Below are 13,933 nucleotides of genomic sequence, written 5' to 3'. Positions count from 1 at the left end.
ATTTATGAGAATTAAAAGAAGTTCTGGGGCAAGAAATCTACTTTAAGTTCCTTCCACACAAATCATTTCAAGACTTTTGGCTTTGTGCAAGTTGGTAGTATCACATATTCTTTCATAAAATGATAAGTTTTTTACCTTACAATGTAATGGTATAGAACGCTAAAGATAAAAAATATATACTTTTTTTACATTGGCCACTTCTCTCATAAGAATGAAAAAAAATGGTCCATGCAGACTGTAATCAATTTATTGTCTGTACTATTAGCTAATTTTGACCATTGGTTATTTTCAGGCACTTATCACAAGCCTCAATCTTCAGATAATATTGAACTAAGGGACATAACCTTATTTGGTTTCTGTTTAGTTCTGTTTTCCAGTAAGACTATAGATTATTTAAATCTGTGATGGAGCTTTCTTTGGTTTGTTAAGAATTTTCTAATGTTTTCGTTGAACCATGTCACATATTTCCCATCCATTATAATGTTGTATGATTCATAATTATCTGTTCAGTAACAGCAAGTTACACACATGCTGATGGGTACTTGGCCCGATTTATGTACTTCAGGAGGTAAATAAAGGATGCTCCTCAGAAAGAGTACAAGCTAGCTTAAATCTGTATTCCAGAGCAAAATCCAGTCCACATCATATCAAAGTTCCACCTATGTCAGATAAAGTCCACAATATTGACACCAGTGTCAAACCAGTAACACACTTGCTGCATACTCCGCATATTGTGTAGCATCTGACTCAGACTGGCCCTGGGCCAGCTTATGTGGTGAATTTTGGTGTAGTCCCATCAGAGGGCACTCCTGATGACCAGCATCCTATGGGTAGTGGCACAATATCATTCAGCAGTAATATCATGCCAGTTATTTTATTTCAGTAGTGATGTCAGCTGGCAGCAATAAAATCTGTTACATTTCTTGAAAAATATTAGATTAATAACAACAAAAATAATCTATTTTCGATAACATAATGTAATTGGATAGATAAAAAATTACATTATATTAGTAATATTAGATTGATAGCTTCTCTACATTTTTGTCTGTGTTGAAAATTAACAGTCAGTTTATTGCCACGTTATGCTTACACCTTCAGAAAACTACATCTATACACTGCAAACCACCATGAGGAGGCTGTTGTTGTTGAGGTTGTTGATGTTGTTGTATTTATTGGTCCTGTTGCCTACAAAGCAGCTTATGCATAAGACATTGGAAATGTCAATTATAAACATACAGCTGAAAGTCATTTCTAGGCATAAGTATTTAAGGTTAAAGTAATAAACTTTGTACATAAGTATTTAGGCCTATATAACACACTTCACAAATTTATATATTCTTCAATGGAGTAAAAGCAGTGATGCTGTAAATATGACTTTAGGGATTTTCCAAAGGTACTGACCTCAGTAACATCTTTTATGTTGTCAGGAAGTTTCTTATAAAGCTTAACTACCATGTGAAAAGTACCTTTTTGTCACAGATCTGTGCTGATTTGGGTTATATGTAAGTTTCTGTTTTGTCTGGTAAAATGATCTTGTATATCACAGTTTTTTGCAGTCTGCAGTCCTTACCTATTACATTTATTACAAAGAATAAAAGGGTTTTCATAATGTATACACATGGTAGTGGAGGAATACCAGATTTCTTAAACAGAGGTTTACAAGTCTTGCACCCAAACAAGATTCTAATGGCCCTTTTCTGTAGTTTAAAAGTGCTATTAGCTGTTTTAGCATTTTCCCAGAAAGTGACCCCATATCTAAGATGAGAATGAAAGTAGGCATGATATGCATTCATTGCTTTTTTCTCACTACATCATGATGTTAGTGAGCAAAGAAGGTAACATGTTTTGCTCAGTTCTGCATTGAGATATTCAATATACTTATTCCATTTGACATTGCTATGCAGCCAAAGTCCTAAGAATTTGGTTTCAGTATTGTTACCAACTAATTCGTCATTGATAGAGACCAATGCGATAAATATGTCCTTGTTAGGAGAATAGTGGACTTTTAGTGAAATGTTTTCTTACTGTTTATTACAACCTTATTATTTTTTGCCCAGTTACTGACTGCTGTAACTATTCATTACTGTCACCTTTTAGTAGAATTGTGGTATCATCTGCAAATATGATTGTTTTATGTGCATTAACATTTAAGTTTAGATCATTTATGTACAGCAGGAACAGAAGGGGTCCCATTACTGATCATTGTGGTACACCACTTTTAATTTGTTTATAGTCAGATAAGTGTTCAGACACAGTTTTTAGTTCGTTATTTGTGTGCTTGATGCATACTGTTTACTTATGATTAGTCAGGAAGGAGCTGATCCATTTGTTGGACAGACCTCAAGTACCATATCTTTCAAACTCTTATAGCAGAATTTTATGATCCACCATGTCAAAAGCTTTTGACAAGTAAATAAATACTCCTGTTCATTCCTGGTTTCTGTCCATCAGGTTTAGGATGGAATTGCAGTTGTAAATAACATGTGCCATTGATGCCTTATTTCTGAATCCATGTTTTTCATGGCATAGGATGCTGTTTTTATTTATAAATTTCACAAGTTTGTAATACACAACCATTTTAAATACATCAGAGATGCAAGAGGAAATTGTGATGGGCCTGTAGTTATTTACATTAGCTTTCTCACCTTTTTAATATACTGGAACAACTTTTGATGTTTTCAATACATCAGGGAAAGTGCCTGCCTGAAGTGAGCAGTCACATAAGTGAGTGAGTATTTCAATTAGGTTTGATGCACTCTTCATTAATATTATTGCAGGTAAACCATCACTGCCTGCAGGGTTGGAATTTTTTAGTCCTTTCATTGCTTTAGCTACTTCATTTTGTGAAACAGAACTGATGTACATTGATCCTCAACATGCACTTATTTATATTCATTTGCCTGGGTGATCTTAAAGTTTGATTGTGACATATTATCAGCAACACAAGTGAAAAAATTGTTAAATGTGTTGGCTACTTCTAAGGGGTTTGTTACTTTTTGCAAGATTGTCTGTATTTCCAGATTCTTTTTTTTTATAACACTCAACATAGCCTTTGATTTATTAGTTGAATTATAAATGTATTCATCATTATGCATTAGTTTTGCTGCTTTTATTACTTTCCTTAATATTTTGGAGTATTTTTTATAGTATACACATACTTGAGGTAAGGAATCTTTTGAGTTACATATTTCATGAAGTCGTCTTTTCTGCTGGCATGAACCCCCATTCCCCTTGTGATCCAGCTGTTTGTTCTAGAGTTCCCCTGTATTGTTACAGTTTTCAGTGGGAATGCAATTTGAAACAACTGAGTTAATGTGTCAATGAAAGTGCTGAATTTTTCATTTGTGTCATTAATTTTGTACACTTCTGACCGTTTTTCTTTCTGTAATAAGTTGTTGAAGTAGTTTACATTATCCTCATTATAACTTCTACATGAGGTTCTTAAAAACATGTTGCTAATAATACTGCATTTTACTTTTGTGCTTAATATTTGAGCAAGATGGTCACTAAAACCAGCACTGAAAATTTTTGGTGAGTGTTGTATAAACTCTTCTAGACTAGAAACTGATCTAGAGCTGTTTGGCAAGTTTCTGTTACTTGGGTAGCAGCTTTTACTTCAGCCCTTACATTATAGGATGTTGCAAGATTCAAAAGGGTCTCTCTATTTCCACTACTTGTGAGGAAATCAATATTGAAGTCACCACAGATTATCAACACACAATCCATTTTATTTACTTTATTTAGCAATGACTCCATTTTGTTTAAGAAAAGTTCAATATTTCCAGATGGTGATCAGTAAACTGTAGCAATAACCAGGTTGAAGTGAGTAATTTTTGTAGCTGCAATTTCACAATCCTTTTCAACATTTGTTCTAGTTAAGTCAGATAGGGTTATAAAATCTACATTTTTCCTTTGTGTAGATTGCCACCCCACCCTGCGCGCTGTTTTACCTGCAGTAGTAAGAATACAAAATGAATTTGTTTATTTTCATATTCTGGATAAATTCTGAGTTAAGCCAGTGCTCAGAAATGAATAACACTGAGATATCTTTAAGTTCCTCTGTTAACAGTATGTTAATTTCATCGATCTTATTACACAGGGATTGTACATTATGGTGTTAAATTTTTAGATCAGGTATATTCATGATTTTATAATTGGGAGTCATATTTACAGTATCATATACCTTTAGTTTAAATTAGAATCATCAGTGGCATTGTATTTTTGTTCTTCTTTCTTGTTCATTTTGTTTTCCACAATGTTGTTGGAAGGATGTACAGGAAGCTGATGTATCACAGGGTACATCCAATTGCACCAGTTATTAAGATTTCTTGCCATTCCATTCAGGTATGGAGCATGGGAAGAATGGTTGTTTCTACTGACAATTTGTATTATTTTTTAAGCTGTGAAAGCTGTTGATATCATAATAGCACAAAGATCACATATTTTGTTAATTGGGTCAAAAGGCTAAGCAGATTGCTAACCAGCAGAACTGTGATATTACAGTTATTAGTGGATTATCTGACTAAATGACATAAATAATTTGGACAGGAAACATTTAGTACATGCATGCAAGTCTCATTCATTCATTAAAACATTGAAATTACTAAAATATATAAACACACACACACACACACACACACACACACATACACACATTAACAGAAGTTGTACCACCAACTGTCTTTCAACAGTTCTGTCATATCAGTAACAGTAGCTGATGCAGATAGCAACAAGTTACTAATTTAATCATTTTCCTCACTTATTTACATTCAGGTTATTTTGCATTTTGAGTACATTAAATTACTTAAATTGTTTGTCACATTATTGTGTGCTTAGTATGTGTGCAATGGAAGCTTATCATGTGTTGCCAGGAAGTATGTGGTATAGAAGTCTGACTAACGCAAGTTTTACACAAGAAGTTAGAGTAACTTTCCTGAGGCAGAAAGTCAAGAAGTGGTTCCACATAGCTAGTATAGGCACTGATCAGTTTTCATGAATCTTCTCCATTAATAAACTGATATCCAAATAATGTTCAGCTTTTTTGACAACAGTCCATGCTCCTTTCTACCACCATCATTTTAATGATTCGGAAGATCTATTTCATCAAAGGGAGATCACCTATGAATTGATCTGAATTAAAAAAAATGGGTATAGAATGACAACCAAATGGAATGACAACCAAGCAGTTGCGAAGGACAAATTGACAGTATATCTACTGATAACATATGTTATCTTGTTGTTCTGAAACATTTCAGCCAAGCACTTAGTGTCTGTTTCTCACTGTTGGTAATTTCGTTCCTTTATGTTACTGCATTGAAACATTGCAGATTGGAACATATTTTACAGTAAATGCCTGGTTCTTAATACCTATCTGACGTCATTTTATGTTAATTACCATACTCCTCTTGTTGTGTTCACCCTTTCACTTCTGTACTGTATATCTTACATCAAGTTCCTGCCTCCTCTTTTATCACTTCTGACATTTGCTTCCAATTGTCTGCTGGTTTTTGCCTTTCTGTATTGTCTTTTCATCTTTTTATTTATTTTGGTATTTTTTCTATGGCATTTATCTATGCTTCTCATTTGTTGGTTAGTTTGATTTATATATTTTTATTGTCTTAGCTTGCTGGTCTCCTGCGTGCCTTTTGATCCAGTGATTTGGGCATGTATTCACTTTGTCTCTAAATATTCCTGTTTCTTCTAATCCCTTTCTCATTTTTGCTCTTATGAAAACTCTGTTGGTATCCATCAACCAGCAACAAGATTATCTCTTTGTTATTGTAATTTCATTTTGAAATCTTTTGCGTTATAAATGGTAATAATTTAGGAATCAAGCAGGGCACACACAAACACACACACACACACACACACACACACACACACACACACACACACAAAGAGAGAGAGAGAGAAGGAGAGAGTTTTGCCCCTAAATTGTGCCATCTCATCATACACTGTGTCAAGCCAGGGTTTCTTGTGTGTGTGTGTGTGTGTGTGTGTGTGTGTGTGTGTGTGTGTTTGTGTGGATGTGTTGTAACTTGTCAAAGGCTTTCTTCTGAAAGCTAACAAGCTTTCATTCTTTTCTGTGTGTGCCTACCAATGCCTTTACTCGTAAATTATTTAAATTCTAGCCTATCAGAACTTTTCTTACTATACTTACATTATAGATATTAGTGGCAATGTCTGCAAATTTCTTGTTCTGCATACACTGCTCTTGACTTAAATAACTGTTGTGCATCATGGAATATACCTATTTTATTTTAAAGGGATCAGTTTGTTATTTATAACTGGAATAAAACTGGCATGTGCTGTATGTGTTACTGGTATATAAACTCTCATTTATTATTCAGGGTATCCAGTGAAGGAGTCCCTGATTTCAGGATTAAATATATCATAAACTAAGACCAATAGGTGAGTTCATCAAATGGTATGTTTATTGTAAAATCTATAGAAATTTTACAAAAAAGCTATGCAAAAGGATCAAAATAATTTGAAAAGCTGTTGACACATAGCATTGTATGCTGAACAGCTCATTGAGTATCGGTGTACACAATGAAACTCATCCTCTGCAAGCAGTCTTTGCAATCACATCACACTCCTTTCAAAATGTCCACCACTAGTGGTATGAAGTTCATGTAGTTAGCAATGAAATTTGACACCACATAATGTGATGTCTCAATGGAAATGAATTCAGATGTCACAGAGATTGCTGATTGAAGCTCATACTTTGTGGTGAGATGGTTCTGGTAGACAGTGACTTTCAATGTGTCCCACAAAAAGAAGTCACAAGGACTCGGGAAGCCAGGTCATACCTGCACCAGTAAATCTGTGATAATCCAATGTAACAACTACTCCCAAAGTACGCATTAAGAAATTGAAACACCTGTTTGGTGTGATGAGGTCTGGCCTCATTTTGCGGGAACCACTTAGTGTCTGGTCAATCCTAGAAATTGTTCACAAATTGTTCACTAGTAATTATTTTTTGCACAAAAAGGGCCAATAATGCCTCTGCTGCATACTGCAGCCATAACACTAACTTTGGGAGAATACTGTGGTACAATGGTTTTGATTCACACAAATGGAGATTTTCAGAACCACACAATCACAAGTTTTGTTGATTCATGACTCAAGTGTGCATCTGTGAACTAGATGCAGCCTACATCAAATCCTTCTTTATCAGTCATTATGAGAATCTGCTTTACAGATTCAGCTATCTGTTGCACAGCTTATATAGGTATGGCTCGGTGGCTTTGGATTTTGAATGGAAAGGTGTAGCTCTATTTCAGTATTTTCTGTGTGCTGGAACACTTCAAACCAGTCTGTACTGCAATTCTTCAGAGGTATTTCCTTTCATTTTTCTGAATAACTTTAGAAACCATGCCAACATTTTGAGGAATAACTAGTTTACCCGGAGCCAACATTTCCCATTACATCATCAGCCATACTGCCCGTGCATTGGAATTTGGTGAACAGCTTGTGAATGTTTTTCATGTCACATTGCTTTGTGACATTAAATCAAGTTTGAAAATGGTACCTTGTTGTTGTAGGACTGTGGTCTAAGCTGTGATATTCCATTACTAGAAAAGCATATTTTTCAATGGAATACATGGCTTCAACCTCTTCCTTGACTACACTAACCTCCTTTCATATTTCAACTGCTTGCTGTGATCTGTGACACACTACTTATAGAAACTATGAATCATGATTATAGCACCATCTGTTTGCAGCTTTTTGAGCTATTTCAAAACTTCTGTACAACATCTACATAAAATTCCTACAGCTTTCACAATAAACATACAATTTGCTGCTCTCATCTGCCAGTCTTAGTTTTGAGATATTTAATTTTGATACCAGAGATGGAATATTCGACTGAGAAGGTTTTACGCTACCAGCTATTGGTTGTCCATCTTTGACAGATGAGTGACAGCACTAGTCCCATTAATTTATAGCCACACATCATCTGTCCATACATACAGACATACTTACATTTTTATAATATGAATGGATTAGTAAAATGTCAATAAAAATGCAATGTCATGTGTTTGGTTCTTCATTTCCTGGAATAGAACACCTACTACCGAGTTAATACCAATCATGATATTTTTCCTTGCAGGGGTATAGTAAAAACATTGAGTACATAGCAACACAAGGTCCTAAGGAAGAAACTGTAAAGGATTTCTGGCTCATGGTCTACCAGTATGATGTGACCATAATAGTGATGGTGACTCAGTTGGAAGAACAAGGAAAGGTTAGAATCCTTAAATTATTATTACTATTTAGCTTATATATATATATATATATATATATATATATATATATATATATATATATATATATATATATATATGGTTCTGTTTATTCACTAGAAATAAGGTCTTCTCAATGCATGCCAGTCATAGAGCATTTAAAATATGTGGACATCTTAGACTAAATAATCTTTATGACCCATCTTTACATTTGTAATTCATTGCTCTAGGATAAAAAAGATTTGCTAAATGCAGAAACGAAACAGCATCACTCAAATTAAATGTGTATAGTTGAGTAAGGCATTGCACAGAATGAAAGCTGTTTATGCAATTGCTTGATTTCCTAGGGTAGTATAATGGAAATCCCCATTACTTCTGAAGTAATGGTGCCCATTGCAGATTAGGGTTCAGCATCATTCCATGTAGGTAGCTTATCTTTTTTATAAATTGTTAGTGTACTCATATAAATACTAGACAAAACACATACTACATTGGCAGTCATGTGTGTGTAAGTTGCATTTGTGTGTGTATGAGTGTTTGTCATCTAATTCTGATGAAGGTCTTACTGGCCAAAGGCTGTATTTGTGAAAGTCTTTTCGTTGTGCCCATGTGTGACTCAGCATCTTTGCTATATGGTGAGTAGCAACTTTCCTTTTCACAATACTATTACATTGACTTTTCTTACTTTTATATATTTTTTCCCTTTAGAGTGGTTGTCTTTTTGCTGAGTGTATTGTATTTATTTAGACCTATATCTGTCCCACATACAATACGAACCTATCTGAGTGTTGATGTTAATTGTCAGTGGAGGTGATTAGAAGCAAAGAACTGTAATTTACAAAACTGAATATTTGGAAACATGTGCACCATAATGTAGTGGAAGGATATAGGTGTATGAGTTGATTTGAGCTGCTTGCTAGTGGTTGTCTGAAGAACTGTTTAACAAAAAATATTTTCTTTTTGGCTGCAAAGAGATGCAAGTCCACATGCATCTCTTTAGCTCCAAACGTTTTGTAAACTATTGTGGTCAGGTGATTTGATACATAATAATCTGGCATATTAGAAGCTGTTCTTGCATTCAAAGCCTTAAAAGAGAAGGATGGAAGAAGGTGAACATATTAAGAAGAATGGAAATATGAACAGACAGATAGTGGAAGTGCTAGTAGTGATGGTTTGATGAAGCATGTACAATAACTTTCCCAGTCTGTAACAACCCTCATTGCTTTTAATGTTACTTTAGGGGGAAGAACAAGAATGAAAACATCATTAAGTTCTTTATGATATCATAAATCACATCCCACTGAAGAGCACTGGCCAGAAGTTCCTCATTTCAGGCCATTCCTATATACAGGATTTTATGATCCTACCATCAATGATGACATGAATTTTGACAATCAAAACCAGGGTACCTGAGCTCTGCAATAATGATGTTAAATATGCTGTCACAAATGCCCATAACAGCACAGAACCTGCAGCAGTTACTTTCATTTGTGCCTTCAATTTACCAACCATTCTATACAGATCTTAAGCACAAATCAATGACATCTGTTTCCAAACAATAAAGGAGACCACCAGGAAGTGGAGGGAAAAGCACACAATCTGCTAAAGAAGTAGTGCCTTCTGATGATGCTACACTAGACATTTCACAGAGCAGGAGCAGTTCATTCTACAGACCAGAGGGGCCTGGCCCCACCAGAAATTTTGTGATATATTTTTTTTCAGTTTTATATCAGACAGTTTGAGTATGACATGATTGTAGTGTAGTATGACTGACAGAAACCCAACATAATCATAGCAGTTTCTCTGTTGCACACAAACACAAAGTGTATCATTCTGCAGTGACAAACTAATTTCTCTTTCCCCATCACATTCATTCAAAGCCAAGGGCCAGTGGCAGGTGGCCTGTATCCCCACACTCCCTCCACACACCTGGTGCACAGTCACAGTGGTGCAATAAAATGGTTTCCCCTTCTCCACCTCGCCCCTCACTGAAGTATAGCTGTGAGCAAGCAAGCACGGGCTCAGTGGAAAGACCACCACATGTGAACCCCTGTTTTCCTGAACCCCAGCCATGTTTTGGAGCAAGGAGCAGATTTCCCTTCCTTCTCCCACACCCCCAGATCCTAAAACTGCAGTCACAGTGACATGACCAAGCTGTTTCTCTTTCTCCACCTCAGCCCTTGCCCTAGTGCAGCTTAATGCCACCTTGAGTGGGCCTTATGGATGGGCCACCTAATCCATACTCCTCTTTCCCTACAATAAAGACTTTATTTGCTCATGCCATATTTAGGATATTTCCACTGACTGGAAATATCCAAAGTATGCAGCTTAGGTTGTTTCCCACTCACACACAGCTGCCACTGAATGAATGACAAATGCTGCCAAATTCAGCCTTTTATATAGGTCAATGATGTGAATTGACCAGTTTAGATTGTTGATAACATGGAATCCCAGGAATTTGGAAGACTCAACTCTCAATATTTCCCTGTCACTGCATTTTATTTCAACATTTTCCCATTTTTGTTTGCTGTTCTAAACTGAATGAACTGAGTCGTGATAACATCGAGGGACAGTCAATTTTAAGTGAACCAATCTAGAGCTTCTTTGAACATAGTGATCACAGTATTCACTAGACTCCATCTGGGTAATTTGTCAATCCAATTTTGTGATGCCTGCAGATACTGTGAAATGTTCTTTTTATGTCACACATAATGGCAAGTCATTGGTAAAGATTAGGAAAAGTAAGGGACCAAGTGCTAAGCCCTGTGGTACTCCACATTTCAAGGTGCCCCAGTGGAGCAGGCAGGTGCTACAGTGCTACTACAGAATTATTCAATACTACCTTCTGTCATCTAGATATGACTCGAGCTCCATCCCTGCTTTACCATTTAAGGTGTAGTACTCAGCCTGCATAAATAGAATTTTGTGATCTACACAGTCAAATGCTTTAGATAGATCACATGATTCAGTAGAATAAATACATTCTTCATCTTAGCTGCAATGTTGCAGAAGATCATGCCATAAGATAGGACTGGGTGAAAGTATGCTAGTAATCTTGTCTGCAGATCAACACAGTGAGAGAGGCATGTGAGTGTAAAGCCAGGTAAACTGAGCTTTATGATTAACTTACCCACATGCTGTTGACACCTACACTTATAACTGGTACATTGGGTAGGACCCTATGCCATACACTTCACAGTGGTTTGCACAGTGTAGGTGTAGATGTAGAATTAGGACAGAAACTATCAAGAACTGCAAAGCTGGGTACTTGGAGTAGTATTGTTATATAATTTCTGAAGTATTATTTATATAGAGAAGTTATGAGCTTTCCATTATTTTAGTATAATTTCTAAAGTATTATTTATATAGAGAAGTTGTGAGCTTTCCATTATTTTAGGGGATAAAAATAAAAAAATTGCATTACTACATTTCATTAATAAGTTTGTTTATTTCCTGCTTGTGCAGAAAATGCAAATTAACCAAATCTCAGTTTTTACCATCATGGCAGTTAATCACATACAGGAAACAGCACCTTTTTGAAAATATTTCACCTGTAACATTTAGCTAATTCAGAAATGTCCACAGATTTCTTCTGTAAATTATGTACCAGTATCATAGTCAGTAACATTTTTTACTAAATGAAACTACAAAAAGTGTCCTAATTGCAATTTTTCATTGAGCAGTGACCCATAAATATTATTTCCAGGGGAAAAGGGGGGGGGGCAGTGGTGGTGGAACCCACATGTCACATTTGACAGGTGAAGTGGAAACTGCTGCAGAGAAGTAAGAAACAGTTGCCAGTGTGAAGAGAGAAATAGTTGACAGTTGGAAGATTGAGTATGGTTTTTTATCTTGAGTGCTGTGAAGCTACCAGTTTGCATAAACACATGGGTAGCCTTTGGCACTATAGCAGTTATACCTATCGCTCATCAATCATGAAGACAGAGCGACTGTTTTTGAAACTACCAGTAGCCCAGGTATAAGTAGAACAGTTGAAAGGTGCGTTTGGTGAAATTTAGGAATAGTACAGATGATTGGACTATGGTGAAACCTGCCAGATGAGGCAAAAGGTTCAACAGATGCATCAATATATTTGCTAAACACCACAAAGTCAAGTGTGATAATGACAAAAGAAATTTTTGTTACACTTTCAAAATTAAGCAGGAGGCAGGTCTGAGATATAAAATTAAAGTTACTGGAATCTCAGCCAAGTGATATATAAGTTCCCTTTCCAATTGACAAGGTATATGTAAGTCTTACTTTAAGCTCAAGGACATATTTCATATGTTTATAGTGTCTCAAAATTTTATATAAACAAAGGTAAAAGATATATTTGTTTTTCAAGTGGCAGTATATATTAAGAGTCATTAGCAGAGTGATAGAATCAATTGTAGTCATGATATTGCTGTTAATAATAGCTGGGGTAGGCTGTATGCCACAAGAAAGTAGTTTACCTCTTGGATGATGAATGATTACAGAGAATTAGGTTCCATGTGACAACACATCATGGTATAATATATGTCAATACATTGCTAGTTCTAACTTTGTCCTCATAAGTTATAGATCTAATTAAAGTAAATATTTTTCTCTCCAAAGGAAAAGAGCATTGATAATGAGTGGTTACTGAGAACATGTAACAGTATATTATTGTATTAAGTATAGGCGGAAGATATTACAAGCAGCAGTGCATATGGATAAACTCTTGTAAGCTTGAGAATACATTGACAATGGGTGATTAAAAAGAATTATATTGCATGTAACAATATATCATTGTATTAATTCTAGATAGATCAGATTAAACAAAATGACTATAGCGTGCATCATATCAAATGAAATCTAATTTCATGGAAAAATTAAGTCAGTTTTCAACTGTTGAAATACGTCAAGACATAATGACTTTACCATTTGCAGGATCAAATGTCCTTACTTATTTATAAGTCAAACTAATACCTCAGAGTAACTGAATTTCATTTTTTTTTCATTTCATTTATTATCATCCTTTTCATCATTTACATAATATATGAATTGTCAAAATACTGTCCAGAATTTGCACAGCAGAATATTACAAATTTCTATCAAACACACAACATTAACATTATGATGAAATTCAAAACACTGAATTAAAACACATAAAATTAACATTATATAATATGTAGAAAATCAAAACATTGAATTAATGTGTTGTTCTTTTACATGTTCTTTTAACATGTACCATATGTGATGGATTTATATATATTTAGTACTTTTTGGAAAACACATATTGCACATAATGTTACAGTTAAAGGAGTATAACTGAGACATAGAACTGGCAGTGAGAACAACATGATATTGACAATACAACTATCAGTTAGTGATTTAAGGATTCAAAATATTCCTCTATGCTATAAAAACATTTATTTATCATAAACTTTTTAATTCTGACATAAATTTTTCTTCATCTTCTGCACCCCTGATGTAGAGTGGCAGGGCATTATAAAGCTTTATTCCATAGTGGCTCACATGGTTTTGAGTTTTTGTTTTTCTTGTTCTTTCTACATGCAGATTCTTACAGATACGTATATTGTAGTCATGAAGATATGAATTTACACGTAAACTACTCAAGTGTGTTCTTGTATGCAGTATGCTTTTTAATATGTACAAAGATGGTACTGTAAGTATGTTTTGCTGCATGAACAAGGGCTTGCAGT

General features: G+C 35.0%; 1 protein-coding gene across 5 annotated transcripts in view; it reads left to right on the top strand.

Annotated features, from left to right (window-relative positions):
- Positions 1-13,933, top strand: part of LOC126198697 (phosphatidylinositol phosphatase PTPRQ-like) — a 485,978-nt gene that overhangs the window by 346,379 nt on the left and 125,666 nt on the right. For all 5 annotated transcript variants that reach the window (XM_049935195.1, XM_049935196.1, XM_049935193.1 and 2 more), the window contains one exon: positions 8,114-8,248. In XM_049935195.1, coding sequence (XP_049791152.1) covers positions 8,114-8,248 — 135 coding nt within the window. The remainder of the gene's footprint in view (positions 1-8,113; positions 8,249-13,933) is intronic.

This window comes from Schistocerca nitens, chromosome 8 (assembly GCF_023898315.1).
Source record: "Schistocerca nitens isolate TAMUIC-IGC-003100 chromosome 8, iqSchNite1.1, whole genome shotgun sequence".
NCBI classification, from domain to species: Eukaryota; Metazoa; Arthropoda; class Insecta; order Orthoptera; family Acrididae; genus Schistocerca; species Schistocerca nitens.
This window is presented reverse-complemented; position numbering and strand designations above follow the sequence as displayed.